General features: G+C 43.5%; 1 protein-coding gene across 1 annotated transcript in view; it reads right to left on the minus strand.

Annotated features, from left to right (window-relative positions):
* Positions 1-21450, minus strand: part of APH1B (aph-1B gamma-secretase subunit) — a 98551-nt gene that overhangs the window by 23163 nt on the left and 53938 nt on the right. The window contains exon 4 of the mRNA XM_086959444.1: positions 15980-16102. Within this exon, the coding sequence (XP_086815570.1) occupies positions 15980-16102 (123 nt within the window). The remainder of the gene's footprint in view (positions 1-15979; positions 16103-21450) is intronic.

A 21450-nucleotide genomic window follows, 5' to 3' on the forward strand; every position in this document is an offset into this window, starting at 1 on the left:
AACATTGGCTGTCTGAAGGCAGTGTGATGCAACCATTTTTGGCAGGGCTTGTACAAACCTTGTGGCTGGACTCAGTGGGAAATATAAGAGCAAGGAAGAAACGGAGAATGTATTTGAAAGTTTAATTGAAAACAGCAAGCTATCACAAACTGCAATATAAAAAGGGGATGACTTACATTTCAAATTCTCGTTAAAAATAATGGCTTCGCCACCTCCTTTCCTTCTTACCCAGCCATTTCTCACAATTGCGTAGCCGGGAGGGGGTTTTGCCACTAGGTCTAGCCAGCTATCCTCATTCAACCATGTCTCTGTTAAAAATAAGACTTCGGGACGTATGTCTTCCAACAAAGTGAACAATTCAAGTCTATGCGTGGGGAGCAGCCCACAATTCAATCGAAACATTTGAAGCCAGTAATAGACGGTTTAAGAACTACCTGAGCCTGTGCATTCCCTTTGACATGGGTCTCATCAAAAGCTCTATTGGCACTTGAATTAAACAAACAGTTGCAATTTGCACACTTACTGGGCATAATGTCTAGGTCCAGGGAACAAAATCATTCTTTCCTAGGCAGCTGACTGAGGCTTTTCAGGGCCTCAGGAGTAAAATGTAAACGCTCTGTGTCAATAGGGGCAGAGTTTCTGTCCCTGGATGGCCGTGGATGTGCTTACCTTTGGCACACCGCACACCGGGCCCCTTCAAATAATATTCCAGACACTGAAAAGAAATAGACCGCTAACCAAGATGGTGTCCGCCCGTGTGCTACCTGGAGGCAGCTGGCTGTAAACACAGCCAGGTAGAGCCTGTCCCCCAAAATGCCCCAAGCACCAAAAAAAGGGCTAATATGGTTAATCCAATTGTCTGTGCAACAAGTCTTCTCTTTCTGAAGCTCACATCCATTCCTCTCGTATTAAAAGAAAGTAATTGGCAGTTAAAAGAATGCTCAAAATATGCAAAAGACGCGTTTCCAGTTCAGGCAGTGTAAAGGTAGACAAATAAATGCAGTTTAGGATCTTTAAATAGTATTAAAAACACATCAAAACAGACGTGCCTCACTGTGTCCTTCAAGTGACCATCAACTTCAGCGATACAATAACACAGCATTCTTTGAGATGGTGTTTTTTGCTTTCTAATTACTAGTTTACAGATTTAGGAGCTGGAGAGACATGCATGTAGAGGTTTTTTAAAGCTCTTTGGCTCCATTTGACTCTGTACATTTGTGTTCATGGTCTGGTCAGCCGTTAATTAATCAAAGTTTATATCAAGGCCGTTACATAAAGGGACATTCAAAAGGAGTACCCTTGCAGCTTTTTTTTTATTAGGTCTCGCAACCTATCGATGCGCGCAAGCGCATCGAGCGTATCGAGAATTCATGTCGGCGAAAACATCTTCAAACCAAAGGGCTTTCAGCCCCGCGGTTTTCATGCAGTGCCCGTGTACATGCACGCGCATCGCATGCAAGCCCAGCCCAGTCCTCCCCTCATTCACGCCCACCCACCAGGCTCTCCCGCCCCCATCAAGCTTCTCTCCCAATCCGCCTGCCTCCCGCCTGCCTCCCCTCGCGCATTCACGCCTCCCACCAGGCTTTCCCGCCCCCATCCGGCGTTCACGCCTCCCACCAGGCTTTCCCGCCCCCATCCGGCTTCCCTCGTAATCTGCCTGCCTCCCCTCGCTCGCATTCCCGCACCAGGCTCTCCCGAAACATTACTTTTTTCACTGCTGGCCGGCCCATCTAGTTTTGCACGGCTTTCGTTTTCCGCTTGTCTGTTTAATTTTTAGGTCGAGTGAAACTCGGACCTATTATTGTCAAACCAAAAGCTGACTTTAGATGTCTTTCATTTGTTTATTTTTCACTCCGCGCTTTAACTTCATCATGTCAAAACCACCTAGTCTTTTTACATGAGGAAACATTCCCTATGCAATCAAAGTCTCTTACGAACATTAGCTGTAACTACAAAATTAAACAAGTGCACGCATCTGAGTGAGCATGTAAGCAAGTGTTCACCTCCAATGCTTACCTATGTTCTATTAAACAAGCCCTTGCAGGTCGCTCTCCTTCCCCCTGCTATCTCAGACTCCCCTGGTTTCGTTCTACCCTCTCCTCACAGCTCGCTCTCCTTCCCCCTGCTATCTTAGCCTCCCCTGGTCCTGGGGCAGCCCCTCTCCCCTGCCTTTGGAATCTCATTCTTGTGCGATCTGTTCAGTTTCTGTGGACGTCCATGGATGAGGATGTATCCCGAGTAAGTGGGTTACATTCGTTTTGATAGGGACACGTGTTGGGGGAAGAAAGTATTAATCTGGAAGTTTGCTTTTACTTCTTGTTCAGCCCGTCCCGTCCTCCTGCTTGCGTTTCAAGGTCTTCTCTGTGCGCCACCATTGTCCAAGTTAACTTTGCTCCCGCCCCCTCCCGTTGTCTGAGTTCACCACCTCCCTTGCCCCCCCTCCTCGCCATTTTCAGGGTGTGTGGTGTTATATATGATGTGGAGCCCTACAACAATACTGCATGCTGCACCCGCACCAGGGCAGTAAGCACACCGACTTTCATTGCCCATCGGCTTCCATACACCTCACTCTTCCAAAGAAAATCATCTTTGATCGGCACAAACTGTTAGGAAGCTTCAGTAATGTGTTTAATTTAAGTTGTAGATTATTATTATAACAACGTTTTCTTCATTGTTTATGGTCTTTTATTGAAGTGAAACCACGTTATAAATGAAAGATGGCTGAAATGCAGGGTGAATTTGAAACGTCTAAGATTAATCCCGGCATCCCTGCTTCACTAATGTGTGTGATCCTGGGCAAAATCTTTTTCACCAAGCCGCCTTTGTGTACATCACATATGACAGAACCTTTGAATGTGTGAGTTCGGGGTGTGCGCTGTTCAAAAACTTCTCTTATGTTTGATTTTAATATTTTACAATGTAAAATCTATAATAAATAACTAGGCCTTTTATAGTGTTCACGTGTCTCTTCTTTAAGCAACTTCCGGGCCAGGTCTCCTTCCCCTCCAGTCCACTCCACCTCAGTCTCTCCTTTCACGTATCCTAAGACCACCTCCTCTGTTTTTTTCCTAAAACCCCAGCGTGCGCTCGGCCTCATGCCAGCATTTCTCCTCCCCTAATTATTCACTTGTCGGCCGGCCAGCACATCAAAGGCTGCTGCTTTCATTGCCCATCGGCTTCCATACACCTCACTCTTCCAAAGAAAATCATCTTTGATCGGCACAAACTGTTAGGAAGCTTCAGTAATGTGTTTAATTTAAGTTGTAGATTATTATTATAACAACGTTTTCTTCATTGTTTATGGTCTTTTATTGAAGTGAAACCACGTTATAAATGAAAGATGGCTGAAATGCAGCGTGAATTTGAAACGTCTAAGATTAATCCCGGCATCCCTGCTTCACTAATGTGTGTGATCCTGGGCAAAATCTTTTTCACCAAGCCGCCTTTGTGTACATCACATATGACAGAACCTTTGAATGTGTGAGTTCGGGGTGTGCGCTGTTCAAAAACCTCTCTTATGTTTGATTTTAATATTTTAAAATGTAAAATCTATAATAAATAACTAGGCCTTTTATAGTGTTCACGTGTCTCTTCTTTAAGCAACTTCCGGGCCAGGTCTCCTTCCCCTCCAGTCCACTCCACCTCAGTCTCTCCTTTCACGTATCCTAAGACCACCTCCTCTGTTTTTTTCCTAAAACCCCAGCGTGCGCTCGGCCTCATGCCAGCATTTCTCCTCCCCTAATTATTCACTTGTCGGCCGGCCAGCACATCAAAGGCTGCTGCTCTCCGTGCGTCTCTCACCCATCCTTCCTTGTAATTATTTACATGACTTTAGTTTAACAGTTCTTATTCCTCAACTCTGGTACACGCAGTTGAGTTTCATTGACCTTTTTTCCTCTTAAACATTAGTATAGCGAGAACAATCCCAGTGATTTTCAAAATGTGGGCACTTAAGGTTTTGTTCTCGTCAAAATCCCAATGTGTTTTTAGCTTTGACTGATCTTACAGTTGCTTGTTTTAGCTATAAAGCCAATAAAATGGGCTATCGTGGTAATAATTCCTGTTCTTTACATTATGCCACGGTTTTGGATTTGAGGTTTTCTACAGTGTGGTCCGTCGCATCTAGATGCCAGAACACTTAGTTTACACAGTTGTTTAACAAAAAAGTATAAGCAAAGTATAAAATCAGAGCCACACCAGTTATATTTACATTAAATTAATATTCTAGAACCCAGTTTATTGAATTTGGTGTATACCTTCATGTTTTAGTGAAGGAGGAAAGTGTTTTTTAAAGGTCTCGTGCTTTTCTTCCAATAGTTAATTAGTTTTTGTTTGATCTTGGGTTATATAATCAAGAACATTTCAGGAGTTAGATTATCCCTTTCAATGAAGGCAGCACACGCAACGCCACTCACACACGCAACGCCACTCACACACGCAACGCCACTCACACACGCAACGCCACTCACACACACGCAAGCCCACTCTCACACACGCAAGCCCACTCTCACACACGCAACGCCACTCACACACGCAACGCCACTCACACATGCAACGCCACTCACACATGCAACGCCACTCACACATGCAACGCCACTCACACATGCAACGCCACTCATCCACGCAACGCCACTCACACACGCAACGCCACTCACACACGCAACGCCACTCACACACGCAACGCCACTCACACACGCAACGCCACTCACCCACGCAACGCCACTCACCCACGCAACGCCACTCACCCACGCAACGCCACTCACCCACGCAACGCCACTCACCCATGCAACGCCACTCACACATGCAACCCCACTCACACATGCAACACCACTCATCCACGCAACACCACTCACACACGCAACGCCACTCACACACGCAACGCCACTCACACATGCAACGCCACTCACACATGCAACGCCACACACACATGCAACGCCACACACACATGCAACGCCACGCACCCACGCAACACCACTCATCCACGCAACGCCACTCATCCACGCAACGCCACTCACACATGCAACGCTACTCAAACATGCAACGCCACTCACACATGCAACGCCACTCACACACGCAACACCACTCACACACGCAACGCCACTCACCCACGCAACGCCACTCACCCACGCAACGCCACTCACTCAAAGGCACTCACACCCACGCAGTGCCACTTTCACCCACACTGTGCAGTGCACAATAGGTCTCGCAGTAGGAAAGTTGGAGCTATTGGTTTTGTAAATGACAAAGCCCTTTACGTTTTTAAAATGAAAACAAAAATAAAAGGCATTGCTATTTGCAATTGTAATAGCTCCAACTTTCCTACTGTCGTTGCCAATAGGTCTCGCAGTACGACAGTTGGAGCCATTACAATTGCAAATAACAATGCATTTCACTTTGGTTATCATTTTAAATACATAAAGGGCTTTGTCATTTACAAAACCAATAGCTCCAGCTTTCCTACTGCGAGACCTATTGGCAACGCCAGTGCTTGTTAACATCTGAGATGGCTTTAATTCAGGTAGGTTTCTAAGTATTACTTTAGATTCAATTTCCAAACCATAATTTTAATTATAAAGTCCAACTGATTTAAAAAAAAATTACATTACAAAACTATTATATTTAACCCCTTCACTGCAGCGGTTTTTCCGCCGCAGTGCTAAGGGGGTGGGGGGGCCGCGCGGCGGTCCCGTGCTTGTGACGGAACCGCTCCGTCACAGCACGCGGGTGAGCTGTGCTTGTGACGGAACGGTTCCGTCATGGCCCCGCCCGCTCAATAGAACGCGCCACGCAGGCGCAAAATTCGCGCCGCACAGGCGCGGCGAGCGGGCCGTGACGGAACCGTTCCATCACCAGCACAGCCCACCCGAGGCTCGTGACGGAACGGTTCCGTCACGAGCATGGGAGGGGTTAATTTACGACAGAGAGATGAGGCATATTTCCGCCTCAAACCAGACGCACAGCATATATAGCGCCAACATAGCTCGAGATTCAACTTTTTAACCATCAATTCATCCATCTTGTCCAATTATTCCATACATTAACCCATATTTTTGTTCTGTTTGTTCAATGCTCCGTTTACGGGTTTCCTATGGCAATTTCCCAAATTTCTCATGTTAAACTGTGCCAATCCAAGCCTCAAATTTAAACACGATAGATACCACGGTTCGTTCCAAGCAGTGTTTATTAAAAGCCCAATGCATTTCGGGCGGGATACGCCCTTCGTCAGGGGACACTATAAAATAACAGAAAACATTACTCAATTACATGACTGAATGTTAATGTGGCGTTCATAGAATACAATGTATCACTCATATACTATTTATGCATTCCAATATGTATGTTATGCTATTTGCAGTTTACGAGCTACTAAATACATGATTTCACCACAGAAGTGTTTCTAAATATACTTCATACACCCATAGTTTCCTCGGCCAGTTTCCATACATGACGATAGACAAACTATGTTTTTAGCCATCACACACTAATCACATTACTATAAAGAAATTATGCATTAAACATTTGTCCCGAGCCCGCTGTTTTCGTGCCTTAGCTCATTCTATATTCTGGTTTACCTTCCAAAATTATTAGCTTCAAGTGACTCCTCTCACCCATAGTTTGCTAGTGCCTACCCGTGATACTCAAACATTTTAAACATTTTTTGCACGATGTGCATACTGCACTTTCCCTGTTATTTTCGTATCACAATCATCCATCTATGCACCTTATTTAACATTGAAGCACGATATCAACAAACTTGTTCCTTTCCCAAAACATCCCTTAATCAGCCTTCTCTCCTGTACCTGCTACGAAAGTAAAAACTGCTCAGCTCTCCCATCTCGCATAGTATGCCTCACTGTCAGCCCGTTTTCTACTTTTTTTTAAAAAAGGAGATCATCTGACCTGCTCTTTTCTGATTGGTGCTCGAGTGAAAATCATCCCGCCATTCTACAGCTGCACATAACTGACTATGTTAACAGACTCAAAGGACCATAATGCATCACCCAAGAGCATGACTACATTATCAACAATCTCTGGTGTCTTTAAGTCGACGTATTACTGTTTATTTAATAGTTGTTAAAAGTTTGTGTAAGCATATTAGTCCCTTCCGTTGAACACCACTTTTCTGCGAACCCGAATCTTTTCTCCGTCGATGTGGAGCATTTCACTTCAATATTTTTCTCTTTCTCTGTACTTTTTCTCCTCACAGGTGCTTCCCCTGGGTAGGGCAATTAATGTGGTTAGCAATGCAGCGTCGCGGGGTGCACTCCAGTTACTCATATCTTAACCAACTCATCCAGTACTGTAGAAGACTGCGTGCAGCCTGGTAAAGTGCCTCGCCCTGGTGGCACTTGGATTCATGACAGAGAGATGAGGCATATTTCCGCCTCAAACCAGACGCACAGCATATATAGCGCCAACATAGCTCGAGATTCAACTTTTTAACCATCCCGCCCGAAATGCATTGGGCTTTTAATAAACACTGCTTGGAACGAACCGTGGTATCTATCGTGTTTAAATTTGAGGCTTGGATTGGCACAGTTTAACATGAGAAATTTGGGAAATTGCCATAGGAAACCCGTAAACGGAGCATTGAACAAACAGAACAAAAATATGGGTTAATGTATGGAATAATTGGACAAGATGGATGAATTGATGGTTAAAAAGTTGAATCTCGAGCTATGTTGGCGCTATATATGCTGTGCGTCTGGTTTGAGGCGGAAATATGCCTCATCTCTCTGTCATGAATCCAAGTGCCACCAGGGCGAGGCACTTTACCAGGCTGCACGCAGTCTTCTACAGTACTGGATGAGTTGGTTAAGATATGAGTAACTGGAGTGCACCCCGCGACGCTGCATTGCTAACCACATTAATTGCCCTACCCAGGGGAAGCACCTGTGATGAGAAAAAGTACAGAGAAAGAGAAAAATATTGAAGTGAAATGCTCCACATCGACGGAGAAAAGATTCGGGTTCGCAGAAAAGTGGTGTTCAACGGAAGGGACTAATATGCTTACACAAACTTTTAACAACTATTAAATAAACAGTAATACGTCGACTTAAAGACACCAGAGATTGTTGATAATGTAGTCATGCTCTTGGGTGATGCATTATGGTCCTTTGAGTCTGTTAACATAGTCAGTTATGTGCAGCTGTAGAATGGCGGGATGATTTTCACTCGAGCACCAATCAGAAAAGAGCAGGTCAGATGATCTCCTTTTTTAAAAAAAAGTAGAAAACGGGCTGACAGTGAGGCATACTATGCGAGATGGGAGAGCTGAGCAGTTTTTACTTTCGTAGCAGGTACAGGAGAGAAGGCTGATTAAGGGATGTTTTGGGAAAGGAACAAGTTTGTTGATATCGTGCTTCAATGTTAAATAAGGTGCATAGATGGATGATTGTGATACGAAAATAACAGGGAAAGTGCAGTATGCACATCGTGCAAAAAATGTTTAAAATGTTTGAGTATCACGGGTAGGCACTAGCAAACTATGGGTGAGAGGAGTCACTTGAAGCTAATAATTTTGGAAGGTAAACCAGAATATAGAATGAGCTAAGGCACGAAAACAGCGGGCTCGGGACAAATGTTTAATGCATAATTTCTTTATAGTAATGTGATTAGTGTGTGATGGCTAAAAACATAGTTTGTCTATCGTCATGTATGGAAACTGGCCGAGGAAACTATGGGTGTATGAAGTATATTTAGAAACACTTCTGTGGTGAAATCATGTATTTAGTAGCTCGTAAACTGCAAATAGCATAACATACATATTGGAATGCATAAATAGTATATGAGTGATACATTGTATTCTATGAACGCCACATTAACATTCAGTCATGTAATTGAGTAATGTTTTCTGTTATTTTATAGTGTCCCCTGACGAAGGGCGTATCCCGCCCGAAATGCATTGGGCTTTTAATAAACACTGCTTGGAACGAACCGTGGTATCTATCGTGTTTAAATTTGAGGCTTGGATTGGCACAGTTTAACATGAGAAATTTGGGAAATTGCCATAGGAAACCCGTAAACGGAGCATTGAACAAACAGAACAAAAATATGGGTTAATGTATGGAATAATTGGACAAGATGGATGAATTGATGGTTAAAAAGTTGAATCTCGAGCTATGTTGGCGCTATATATGCTGTGCGTCTGGTTTGAGGCGGAAATATGCCTCATCTCTCTGTCATGAATCCAAGTGCCACCAGGGCGAGGCACTTTACCAGGCTGCACGCAGTCTTCTACAGTACTGGATGAGTTGGTTAAGATATGAGTAACTGGAGTGCACCCCGCGACGCTGCATTGCTAACCACATTAATTGCCCTACCCAGGGGAAGCACCTGTGAGGAGAAAAAGTACAGAGAAAGAGAAAAATATTGAAGTGAAATGCTCCACATCGACGGAGAAAAGATTCGGGTTCGCAGAAAAGTGGTGTTCAACGGAAGGGACTAATATGCTTACACAAACTTTTAACAACTATTAAATAAACAGTAATACGTCGACTTAAAGACACCAGAGATTGTTGATAATGTAGTCATGCTCTTGGGTGATGCATTATGGTCCTTTGAGTCTGTTAACATAGTCAGTTATGTGCAGCTGTAGAATGGCGGGATGATTTTCACTCGAGCACCAATCAGAAAAGAGCAGGTCAGATGATCTCCTTTTTTAAAAAAAAGTAGAAAACGGGCTGACAGTGAGGCATACTATGCGAGATGGGAGAGCTGAGCAGTTTTTACTTTCGTAGCAGGTACAGGAGAGAAGGCTGATTAAGGGATGTTTTGGGAAAGGAACAAGTTTGTTGATATCGTGCTTCAATGTTAAATAAGGTGCATAGATGGATGATTGTGATACGAAAATAACAGGGAAAGTGCAGTATGCACATCGTGCAAAAAATGTTTAAAATGTTTGAGTATCACGGGTAGGCACTAGCAAACTATGGGTGAGAGGAGTCACTTGAAGCTAATAATTTTGGAAGGTAAACCAGAATATAGAATGAGCTAAGGCACGAAAACAGCGGGCTCGGGACAAATGTTTAATGCATAATTTCTTTATAGTAATGTGATTAGTGTGTGATGGCTAAAAACATAGTTTGTCTATCGTCATGTATGGAAACTGGCCGAGGAAACTATGGGTGTATGAAGTATATTTAGAAACACTTCTGTGGTGAAATCATGTATTTAGTAGCTCGTAAACTGCAAATAGCATAACATACATATTGGAATGCATAAATAGTATATGAGTGATACATTGTATTCTATGAACGCCACATTAACATTCAGTCATGTAATTGAGTAATGTTTTCTGTTATTTTATAGTGTCCCCTGACGAAGGGCGTATCCCGCCCGAAATGCATTGGGCTTTTAATAAACACTGCTTGGAACGAACCGTGGTATCTATCGTGTTTAAATTTGAGGCTTGGATTGGCACAGTTTAACATGAGAAATTTGGGAAATTGCCATAGGAAACCCGTAAACGGAGCATTGAACAAACAGAACAAAAATATGGGTTAATGTATGGAATAATTGGACAAGATGGATGAATTGATGGTTAAAAAGTTGAATCTCGAGCTATGTTGGCGCTATATATGCTGTGCGTCTGGTTTGAGGCGGAAATATGCCTCATCTCTCTGTCATGAATCCAAGTGCCACCAGGGCGAGGCACTTTACCAGGCTGCACGCAGTCTTCTACAGTACTGGATGAGTTGGTTAAGATATGAGTAACTGGAGTGCACCCCGCGACGCTGCATTGCTAACCAGGGGTTAATTTACTTCAAATGCAATATTTTATATGTTAAAATAATTGTTTATAGTCATTTAATATACTGTAATCTTAATTTACCCATCTTGAACCCTAAAAAACCTTATTACTCTTCCCAGAACCCTAAAATCCACTTACTACCCCCTAACGCTACCCTTCTCTGAACCCTAAATACTACTAACCCTTAATGTTATCCATCCCTGAACTTTAAAAATCCCTTACTTACTAATGCTTAATGCCACCCTTCACAAACTCCAAAAACTCCTTACTGCACCTTAATGATAGCCGGCCGTTGGCCCAAAACCCATTACTACGGCTTACCACTACCCATCCCTGAACCCTAAAAACTCTTTACTACCGCTTAACCCTACCCGTCTGTGAATCCTGAAACCCTTTATACCCCTTAACACTACCCATCCCAGAACCCTAAAAACCCACACACCACTGTACCCTAAAAACTCCTTATCCTTAATGCTACCTTGCCCTGAAATTGAAAACCCCCTTACCAATGATTAACACTACCCACCCCTGAACCCTAAAACGTCCTTACTACCCCTAAACGCTACCTTTCTGTGAACTCTAACAATCCTGACTATACTTTAACACTGCCCATCCCAGAATTCTAAAAACCCACACACCTCTAAGTTCTACCCTTCCCTAACCCCAAAAACCCATAATATTCCTTAAAGCTATCTTTCCCTGAACCAAAATCCACTTACTCTACCCCATAATGCCACCCATCACTGAACCCTAAAAAGGTCTTACTAGCCCTTAACAGAAGGAGAGGTGTGGCACAGTGATCAGAGTAGCTGCTCCGGTTCATGGGGATCACAGTTCAATTCCCGGCGCCAGCGCCAGCTCAAGATCATGTGACTAGGGCAATTGCTCACTTAATCTCCCCGACGGCCCCCAACACCTTTAAACCGTTAAGGGTGATAGGTTTGCACTTTACAAATAGGAATGATATATTAACACTACCCTTCTACTCTGCTTGACACCCCCATTTATTTGGCAAAATCAGTGCAAATCTTGAATTTGTTTGGGATTCAGACAGGAGACTCACCTTGGATGTTGTTCAAGAGACCATGGACTGCCAGCCCAAGATTCGCCAGCTTTGTGAGACTCCAGGCCTCTTTCCTCCTTTGTTGGAGTGCAGAGTAATGCTCTGTAAAGTGGACCTCCATAGTGTCGACTGGCATGGTTACAGCCATCATAAAACAGTGCAATGCTTCTTAGTTTAGGACTTTGCAAAATAGACCATGTTTCCCATCTAAGAAACTCAAACAAGCATTTGCAATGCAATAGGTCATGCAACTGCGAGAGTTTGAGCTATTGGCATTGTAAATGACAATGCCTTTTATTTATGAAAAAAACCTGCAATAATAAAAGGCATTGTCATTTACAATACCAGAAGGTCAAAATCTGGAAAATGCATGACCTATTGCATTACAGAGAGCACGGTGTTGCTGAAGTGGGCGCTGCGCTCAGCATTAAAGTTAAACAAATTTTTTTTAAACTGAAACAGAACGCTTTGTCCCTGAAGTTGGCGTCATGCTCAGCTTAAAATTTAAAAGAACAAGAAGCGGTCGCAATTGTCCCGTAAGTGCTGTGTAGGGGCAGCCACTTTTAAAGTTAAAGCGCGCATAGCGCGACATACCCTTGAGTGCTGTGTAGGCATGCTGCAAATACAAGAAGCAGCCGCCATTAACCCTCATTATTTATTAAACAAAATAGTGCCCACCGACTTATAAAGAGTAACAAAACAAGTAAAAGGTCTAGTCGTTATGGGAGGTTACAAATGCAGACTAGGTAGTACCAAGGAGGGACTACTAAGCCTATTCACAAATGAAAAGCAATGATTTTGTAAGGACAGTAACAGGAGCCAATTAAAAAAGATGGATTGGAAATGGGCGGAGCTTGTATGCCATACCTCAATACAGCATGCCTTGCAGAGCAGCGCATGTGCTGCCCAGGCTCGACCTAAAAACTAAATGTGAAATTCAGGGACAACTTCAAGATTAACCTTGGTGTACAAACTTCAGGACATGGTCCCTAGTGTCTTGGGAAAAACGCAAATTATCAGCCCACCAGAATGTTACAAAAGTTAGAACTTTTGTTCCTAACAGTTCCTCAAATAAAATGTAAATCACCAGGACATCAGGTATTTTCTGGGGCATGACTGTGGAAAGAACTCCCTATGCATGTATGGAAAGAGTAATCCCTATTGTATTTTTGAAAAGTGCAAAAAATATTTTCAGTTAATTGGTACATTTCTCTCAGTTCCTATTTCTCCACGAGTGTAGCTTTTTCGGCGACTACATACAGATAAAAAATAAACAAACCTATCGTTCACAAACAGTGAAACAGGAAGGACCTAGACACAGGAGTAAAATTGGGGAGATGAATTAAAATCTTCTAATATTGGCATAGCATAGACAAGGCCACTAGAGTTATGCGTCAGTGGAAGATCAAATTATGCAACAAGGTCGAGAGAATTATGCAGCAAGAAAAAGGCATATTATGCAGCCTAATGCAGCTCAAGCTGAAGCATTATTTGTTAGTTTAACAACTATTAATACTGTCTGATCATATCAATTGAAAGGTAATTCTTTAACCTTTGCAAAGGACCTACCATTGCACTAAACTAGGAGTGGCTTTCCTGGTTTAGTAACTTTTGGTCTGCTTGAGCTAGAAACGAATTTCTAGCAAAATCTGCAAATCTTGCCACTAATGCTGGATTATGTGGCAAATACAACACATCCATGATTATTGGGAAAACGTTATAGTCATTTAATTGCATTATTCCAGAAGCCCTGAGCTTATGTTAGTTTACACAGAATGAAGAAAATAGTTTTATTCTACACGAGCCCAAAGATTTCGTACTCAAAGTTGGCCTTGTTTAGAGTAGGTGGCAAACACGATGATCAGATCTCTGGAGGACATACTAAATAGCGAGGAGAATCAAATGAGAAAGGAATTCTGCTAGAGGATGGCACTCCAGATTTAGAAGTTCCTCAAAAATTGGAGAATATTCTATTACTGTCCAACTCTCAATCTGGGATAATAACAGTGAAAGGGCAAGCTTGGCTTCAAGAAACCATCACATTACAAACAAATTGTAGAAAGATGTAGATCTGCTTTGAAAGCAAAAAACAGTTATTACACTCAAGTGTCAAACAAAACCTGCCCAGAATATAATAAAGCTAACGACAGACAGCTAGAAGAGTCACCACTAATGCAAGTAATTGCATTACTTTCTGAGTTATGTAAAAAATAATTGTCATTTTAACAAATTACATATGGGGGTGGGGGGGGTGGGGGCTAGAAGCTAGCCTATTCCTATGCATTGGCTTCCGGTACCTACATTTTTAAAACTTAACTCAATCTTTATTTGGAAGGTCTGCTACTCTCTGGAGACCCAGCCCCATATAGAGATGACTCTACTGGATAATCTTCTCACATTACAAAAGATGTAATAGAACTTAATAGAAACAGTCACCAAGTTTAGATTCTGCAATGTCTTTCGATGACGAAATTACATGTTGAGCTTCAATTGCTCTCCTCTACGCCTACATCTGAATTTATTTGCATACAGCCTCTGTCAGTCTTGACACAATGAACTATTTGTACAGCAAAATCATGTATACCAGGGTCCTGCAAACCATCCCAGATGTACGTATGTGTGAATCTCTGCATAGCACAAAACTATCCAAAGGCATGGAGCTCTGTACAGGGTCAAAGGCAAGGATATAGTCAACAAGCGATTGGACCGGAAGCTGGGGTCTAAGAGTGAATTCATGCGGTCATGTTCTTAAAAGAGTGGATTTTCAACTTTCCTGAAAAGGAGCAGGGATGTGGAGATGTTGATGGATACAGGAATGGTGTTTTCAGATCCTGGGTGCAGAGATCGAAAAGGACTCTTGCCTTTTTTTCTTTTTTGACCCTTTTGTTTGTGTCGATCCTGATGGTGTTATGCGCTGAAAACCACAAGAGAGGTTGAGCTTGTCAGCTAAGTAGACAGGGATGTAAGTTGTGACGGCTTTGTAAAGATGCAGCTGGTTCTGAAGCTGGTGCAGGCCAACAAAGGAAGCCAGTGGAGTTCCATCACGATGGGAGTGATGTAATCATGTTGTTTTACGCCCCTGACGAGACATGCTGTGGCATTTGTAGGATGCCCTTAATATGAGAGTGGGGAAACCAATGTGGAGTCTCTGAGGCCATGGTATTCCCCATCCAGATGCAAACGTACAAGAACTTATCAGTTTACTTTCTGAAAGGAACATTTTCACTTTACAGAGAGCTGGTACCAGGCTTTCTTTGTTTTCTTGGCACAGAGTTCCTTAAGGGCGAGGAAGGAGAACCACTGAATGACATTGCCAACGAATCCCATTCAAGACTTCAGTGTGTGGCAGACAACGGAGTTCTCCAGCAATATCCGGAAGTATGGGTTATCTTCATCGGTGGTCAGTAAGACGTTGTCTATGATGTGTATGGTAGCTGTCCGCGCTGCAGCTATGGAAGCTAAGGATGGGGCAGACAGTAGGGTACTCGCAAAGGACGGGCCCCTGGGAAAACCAAATCCAGATATTTTCTATTGTAAAGCACTCCACTACCCTTTGAGGTTTAATATGCACTATACATTTTTTTCAAAACTAAAAATTAGAACACAAACAAACTTCATGAGCAATAAGTCCCTGAAGAAAAATTAGGAACTGTGCCAACTTCTTAGTAAGACCATCACCAGTTGCCAGAACAAATATGTACCTAACAAAGTCATTATGGCATAGGCTGTACACGTTAATTCAAAATGCAGGAGGAGGGGCTGCACCGTCTTTCCAGATGTTATATGAATTAATTGGTAACAGAAAATCTGAGCAACTTTAGAGCATTAGGTCATCACACATAGGATGCAAGAGAAGAGTTGAAGTTGTTTACTACACACATCTGGCGATTGGATTAATCCATTATTATTTTTGTTTCAATTCACGGTTTGCAGATTCTGTTCATAACAATTTCTTTTATGAAAAAGTAAGCCCATTCTTTTGAAAGTCACGGTCCTGTAGAAACCATCAAATACATTAACACATATTATAAGGTTCAGATTACCATATAGACCTATAACAGCACACTGTGTTGTAAAGCACTACAAATGTAAACAATGCACATAATTCTACCAAAATATTAATTGTGCTGCTTCGAGTGGAGACAATTGAGGGCAAAACATACCTGATGATATGAAGTAAAGAGGGGAGTCTCCATGAATCCCTACAGTCCCTGGTCCCAAAGAATCCACTAGGATATTTACCAAGGAAAAGATGCCACTCATGATCCCAAAACCCAGACCAGATACTGAAAAGACAAATAGGAAGCAAATTCTTAAGTAAAGCAAAATTAGCAAATACAGCACATATAAACTAACTGGTACACAGTACATTAAGAGGGCACACTACAAGCAAAGCCAAAGTGATGATGGTACTGCAATACATAAGACTACAGTTCTCAAGTGTTGGTGTCTTTCATACATTTACATGCTTTAGAAACATTGCCTGACAGCAGAGCAGGAACATTGGTGGCCTGGTGATGACAACACAGGGATAGCTCTGTAATCAAATGCTGATTTCGGCTGCGCTTTCCTCCCCATCAAAGGACGATTGCACGGTCATTTCTCTTTTCTGCTACCATATCCCAAAGTTGTGTGGTTAACAAAAGGAGAGTGTGCCACGTAGTGGTCTCAATTTAATTATAGCCCTATGTCCTTAGCTGATTAGTAATATTGACTTCTCATCGCCTGTTCCTGACCCTTGCATTTGGTTTGAGCCCAAAACTGCAGGTAAGTTAACAGCCATCACCATCCTCGGCTCCAGGTATTGACACTTGACCTGTAAGTAGTGAGCACAAAACATCACTCAAACTCTATGCAGGCAAGCAAGCTCTTCACCTGTCAGTAAATAAGTCTTTCCAATATCTAGTATATCTGAAATAATAAATGAATCGCACCAATGATAATGATCTTCTGCAGGACTACCAGTCTCACCTCAGATTATACTGCAGCACGATGACTGCTACCTTACACATCGTACACGATGCCTTCCTGACCATAGATGAAGATGACCCCGCCTTCTGATATTGTTGAACCTCTCAGCCGCCTTTGACAAAATTGACCATCCCACCCTCATATGAACCCTGGAGTCTCGAAAGGGATTCACCAGCAACATCCTTCAATGGTTCTCCTTATACCTTTCCAACAAACACCAGTTGGTTCACATGGGCACCTCCAGGTCCCACAAAACCCCCTTCAACTGAGGAATCCTACGGAGTTCCATATTGCCCCCTGTGATCTTAAACTTCTTCATGAAGCCACCTGGTGCTCTTCTCTCAGACAACAGTGTCACAACTCACCAATATGCTAATTATATGCAACTCTACCTCAAAGCCTCCTCTGCTTCAGACATCAAACGCCTCCAACACTGCCTGACTATCATTCAGACCTTGATGTCCAGCACCTACCTGAAGCCCAAACCAACAAAGACAGAATTCCAGTCATTTGTCAATAGGATTCCCCCTGGACACCAGCCTCACCCTCACAGAACACATTGCCCAAAAAACCATAGGCAGCTCGGTACTGACTCTTCTACAGAAAGAGAAATAATTTCTCTTAGAAAACAACTTCAGAACTGCTGTTCAAGCACTTGCACTACATTTGAATGGTGGTAACGCCCTTCTCCATGGCCTTCTAAACTCCACCCATGCAGCCTTTCAAGCTATCCTACATGCCACCCCACCTCTAATCCAGTGCATGAAGAAATATGATCACATTACTCCCATCCCAATAAAACTCCATTGACTCCCCTTGTCAGCCCGAACCATCTTCAGAAACAGCTGCATCATTTACAACCAGTACCCCCCGCTTATCTGGCAGACCATTTCACCATCATTTGTGGTTCTTGGCACACCCATAGCTAGAACGCCATCAGACTGCAGTCTAAAAAGTGTAAAAAAGTAAATACAAGGCAGCAGGCCCTTTTCATCTATGCATCCAGGACCTGGAACAACATTCCTGTATCCACCAGGACTGCCCCAACGCTGCTCCAATTTAGAAACCAGCTAAAGATGCACCTCTTTAAAGAAAACTATATCACAGTGCAGAAAACGCTCACAAACCAGCTTCCTTTCCTATCACTCGTTGACTTTATGCTCGCCTTGGACCCTGTCCAGAGCTCTGTCGTCTTACAGCTAGGTTCACAATATAGAAATACCATATGCATCATACATATACCTACGTTGCCTCACAGCTCTCACCAAAGCAACTTAGGCCTTAATTTCCCTGCCATGATATCCATATCGTCCGTCAAGCTCTCAAATGTGCACACTAAACTACCTTTGAATAACTGCCCACCACCCAAATTCCAACCTCTGTCAATGGTCTCTTATCGTAGATATGAGCCAATTCCTTGAACTCTGGTAAGCACCTCAGTGGTATTTCTGGTGCATTCGCTGCCCGCATCCTAGCCTATCAGCATACTTAGTCCAACAATACTGAACCACCTGTGTAATTCTTCAAACCTTTTGTGTTTCCTAACAATACCACTTCAACCACACTAGCTCAGATCTTTAAACTTTTCTTAGTCCTACGTCTGCAATCCATTGAGTGCTAAAAGCAAACTAAAAGAATGTGGTGTCTGAATGTGACCAGTATAATAATATAGGTCCTTCAAACAAAACAATATGCTCCAAGAAAGGACAAACACAAGAACAGTATGGAAAGCCACTGACTAAGAAGAAAGCAAATGAGTGACAAGAAAACCATCCAACGATAAGCAATGTCCTAAGCAAGTAAGTACTGGCCCTGTCGCCAATAGGTTTTCTACAATAGACAGCTGTAGGCAAGACCTAAATACAGAACACTAAATGCTTAGTATACCTAAGAAACAGACCGGAAACGAGGGAACAGGTGCACAATGCCTCGAAATAAGGAGGGGTATGTGGGTCTGCCATGTCATCTATTTATTTATTTTTTGTGGAACAAGTCCTCCTTTTTTAGGTCTTGGCTAGTGTAGGCTGCGCATGCGCAGTCTCGCCAGCGAGATCTTATGTCTTCTAGTAGGGAGGTAAACAAGCTAGCTCTTCTCCATTGGCTGGCTTCCTAAACGGCGGCCCCTCACTTTAAGCCCCGTCCGTTTCGGATTGAGGGGCGTGTTTTTTCCTGTCCTTTCTTTCTGTGATGTAATCAGGAAAAAACACGCCCCCTAGTCTGAAAAGGGCAGGGCTTAAATACAAATGACGAGCGCTTGTTGAATGATGACTTTGATGACCATTTGCTTTGCCCGGATGTTCTTTCCAAAAGCTTTAGCACCCAAGAGATAAAATAACATTAGAAATTGACATTTGGAGGCTGCAACACAGATTTGAGGGTGGACGTGACCTGGCAAAGCCCCCGCTCCCCGGGCAGCGGCTGTCAGAGTTCAAGGGACCTCGCCTCACTTTCTTGATGTTGTAGAGTCGGGTCAGCATCCTGACGCCGAGGTTGTTGAGGATGGTGAGCTTCTCGGGCCAGCTTCTGCTGACTCGGCTGCACAGCGGGGTGCGACATGTCGCCGCCACTGCATGCTCCTAATGACAAGCCGAGGCCGATCCGCAACTCCGTGCGCCGGAGCTCAGAATGTGAGGGGATCTGGAGCCGCCCCAAGGCAGTGACCGCACCGGCAGCCGCCGCCCACAGCCCTCGAGCAGAGCGCAGGGGGCCCGGGCCACCGCTGTCACTCTCGCTGTCTCCCGCCCTTCCTGCTGTGGGTCTCTCCCTCGGCCTGCCTCCTCCTCCCTCCCGGAGCTCCGCTCCCAATCCCACTTCATTCCCATCCCAGGCAGACGGCGGAGAGGGCGAGCGTCGCCACAGAAAGAGGACTGGTGGGCCGCGCTCCAGCCAACACCATTTTCTAATGGAACTCCAGGCACTGTAGCACTAGTATACTTTTTTTTATATAAAGAAAGTGTTATTTGTAAATATGTCTTTTGGCCAGACGTCTGTCTTATTTATTAAAGACGGCGAGTGGTTGCTAGTGATGACAGCACCTGCATGCCCTGCTCGCAGGGATCCATGATCTGTCATCTAATGAGTTTTCCGGAACTTCCCCTGCGGCTCCCAAGCTGGGCGAGTCAGGAATCCGTGCTCCCGTGAATAAGGGCCGCAGGACACAACATACATACTGGATGGGAGTCTGCGGGTCGTTTCGGCTGCCTTTCTGTTTCCAGTTAACGATCCCACATCCTTATGATTTAATATTTTATATGAAGCTGCACGAAATCAAGAGATCTCACCCTGCAATGGGTCTCAAGCTGTCTGCTAGAGTACAACTAGGCCCACTGGAATTATGCAGTAGGAAAGTGCCAAATTATGCGGTAGGGACGAGTAAATTATGCGGCAAGAAAACCCCACATTATGTGGAATATTTTGTGATAGTACACTTCATTATTTCGTAATTTTTAAACTTGGTAAAACTCTCTGGGCATGGATGACACATTGTTAGTATAAGTTTAACACCCAAATATAGCAATAAGCAGCAGAAAGGTGACCAGTACAACTTTGCAAAGGGCCTGCCACGTTGTCACATTTTTAGTAACTTTTGAACTGTTTCACTTAGACACAATTTTTTGGGGTTGAAATCTGCAGATGAAGGATTATGTGGCAAATCTCGAATTATGCGAAAACTGCTGCACAATCGCATAATTCTAGTGGACCCGAGTACAACCATTAAGTGGTTTGTGTTTGTTCAATTGGAAACTTATGTTCATACTATTTAATGCAAAGGCCCCTTTCAATTTTGTATAAGTGTTTACATTTTTCGGTCAAAACATCCCCGACACAACACCTGCATGGATTGCAAAGACGTTTTAGGAACATCTGGAAAGGTTCCTTGGGAATACATTTGGCCCATTGCATATCATCGAGGCCACTGGAATTAAGCGGCAGGGAAAGGCCAAATTATGCGACAAGGTTGACTAAAGCATGACCAGGCAAATTATCCGGTATAGAGCGGCACATTTTGTGATCGTGTTCCTTTATTTTCTCATTTTTACAACTGGTAACACTGTCTGGGCATAGGTTGCTTCTCATTAGTACTGGTACAAATCCCAAATAAAGCAAAAAGTAACCGAAAGGTGACCAATCAACCTTTGCAAAGGGTGTTCCACTGCAATGCAACACAGATCGCTGAGTTTTGAGTGACTGTTTGAGCTAGAAACATTTTTTTTGTTTGTTAAAATCTGCAGATTATGTAGCAGATGGTGGATTATGTGGCAAATCCATGATTAGAGAAAAAATGGCGTGGCCGCACAATTGGACTATTCCAGTGGCCCTGCTTACCATTGGCTTTGTGTTTTGTAACTTACAGTTGCTTGGTTTCTGTTAGCTGGTTTCATTTGTTTTTGATATATATATATATATATATATATATATATTTGAAGCAAACGCTCTGGAACATGGGAGGGAAGCACGACCATGGTCCGCCCTCCGGCCATTACATGCAGCCTGCTGTTACCTTCGTGTTTCTCATTGTTTCTGCCGACGCGTTTCGGGGTTCACACCCCTTCCTCTTGGGCAAACAAAGAACACGCCACGAAACCTGCATCTTGCGTTCTCCAACTTTATTAATACCATCCCCACCTCCCAGGGGCGTGGTTACATCGCGCTGGCCTCTGGT

This window comes from Lissotriton vulgaris, chromosome 2_2, assembly GCF_964263255.1.
Source record: "Lissotriton vulgaris chromosome 2_2, aLisVul1.2, whole genome shotgun sequence".
NCBI classification, from domain to species: Eukaryota; Metazoa; Chordata; class Amphibia; order Caudata; family Salamandridae; genus Lissotriton; species Lissotriton vulgaris.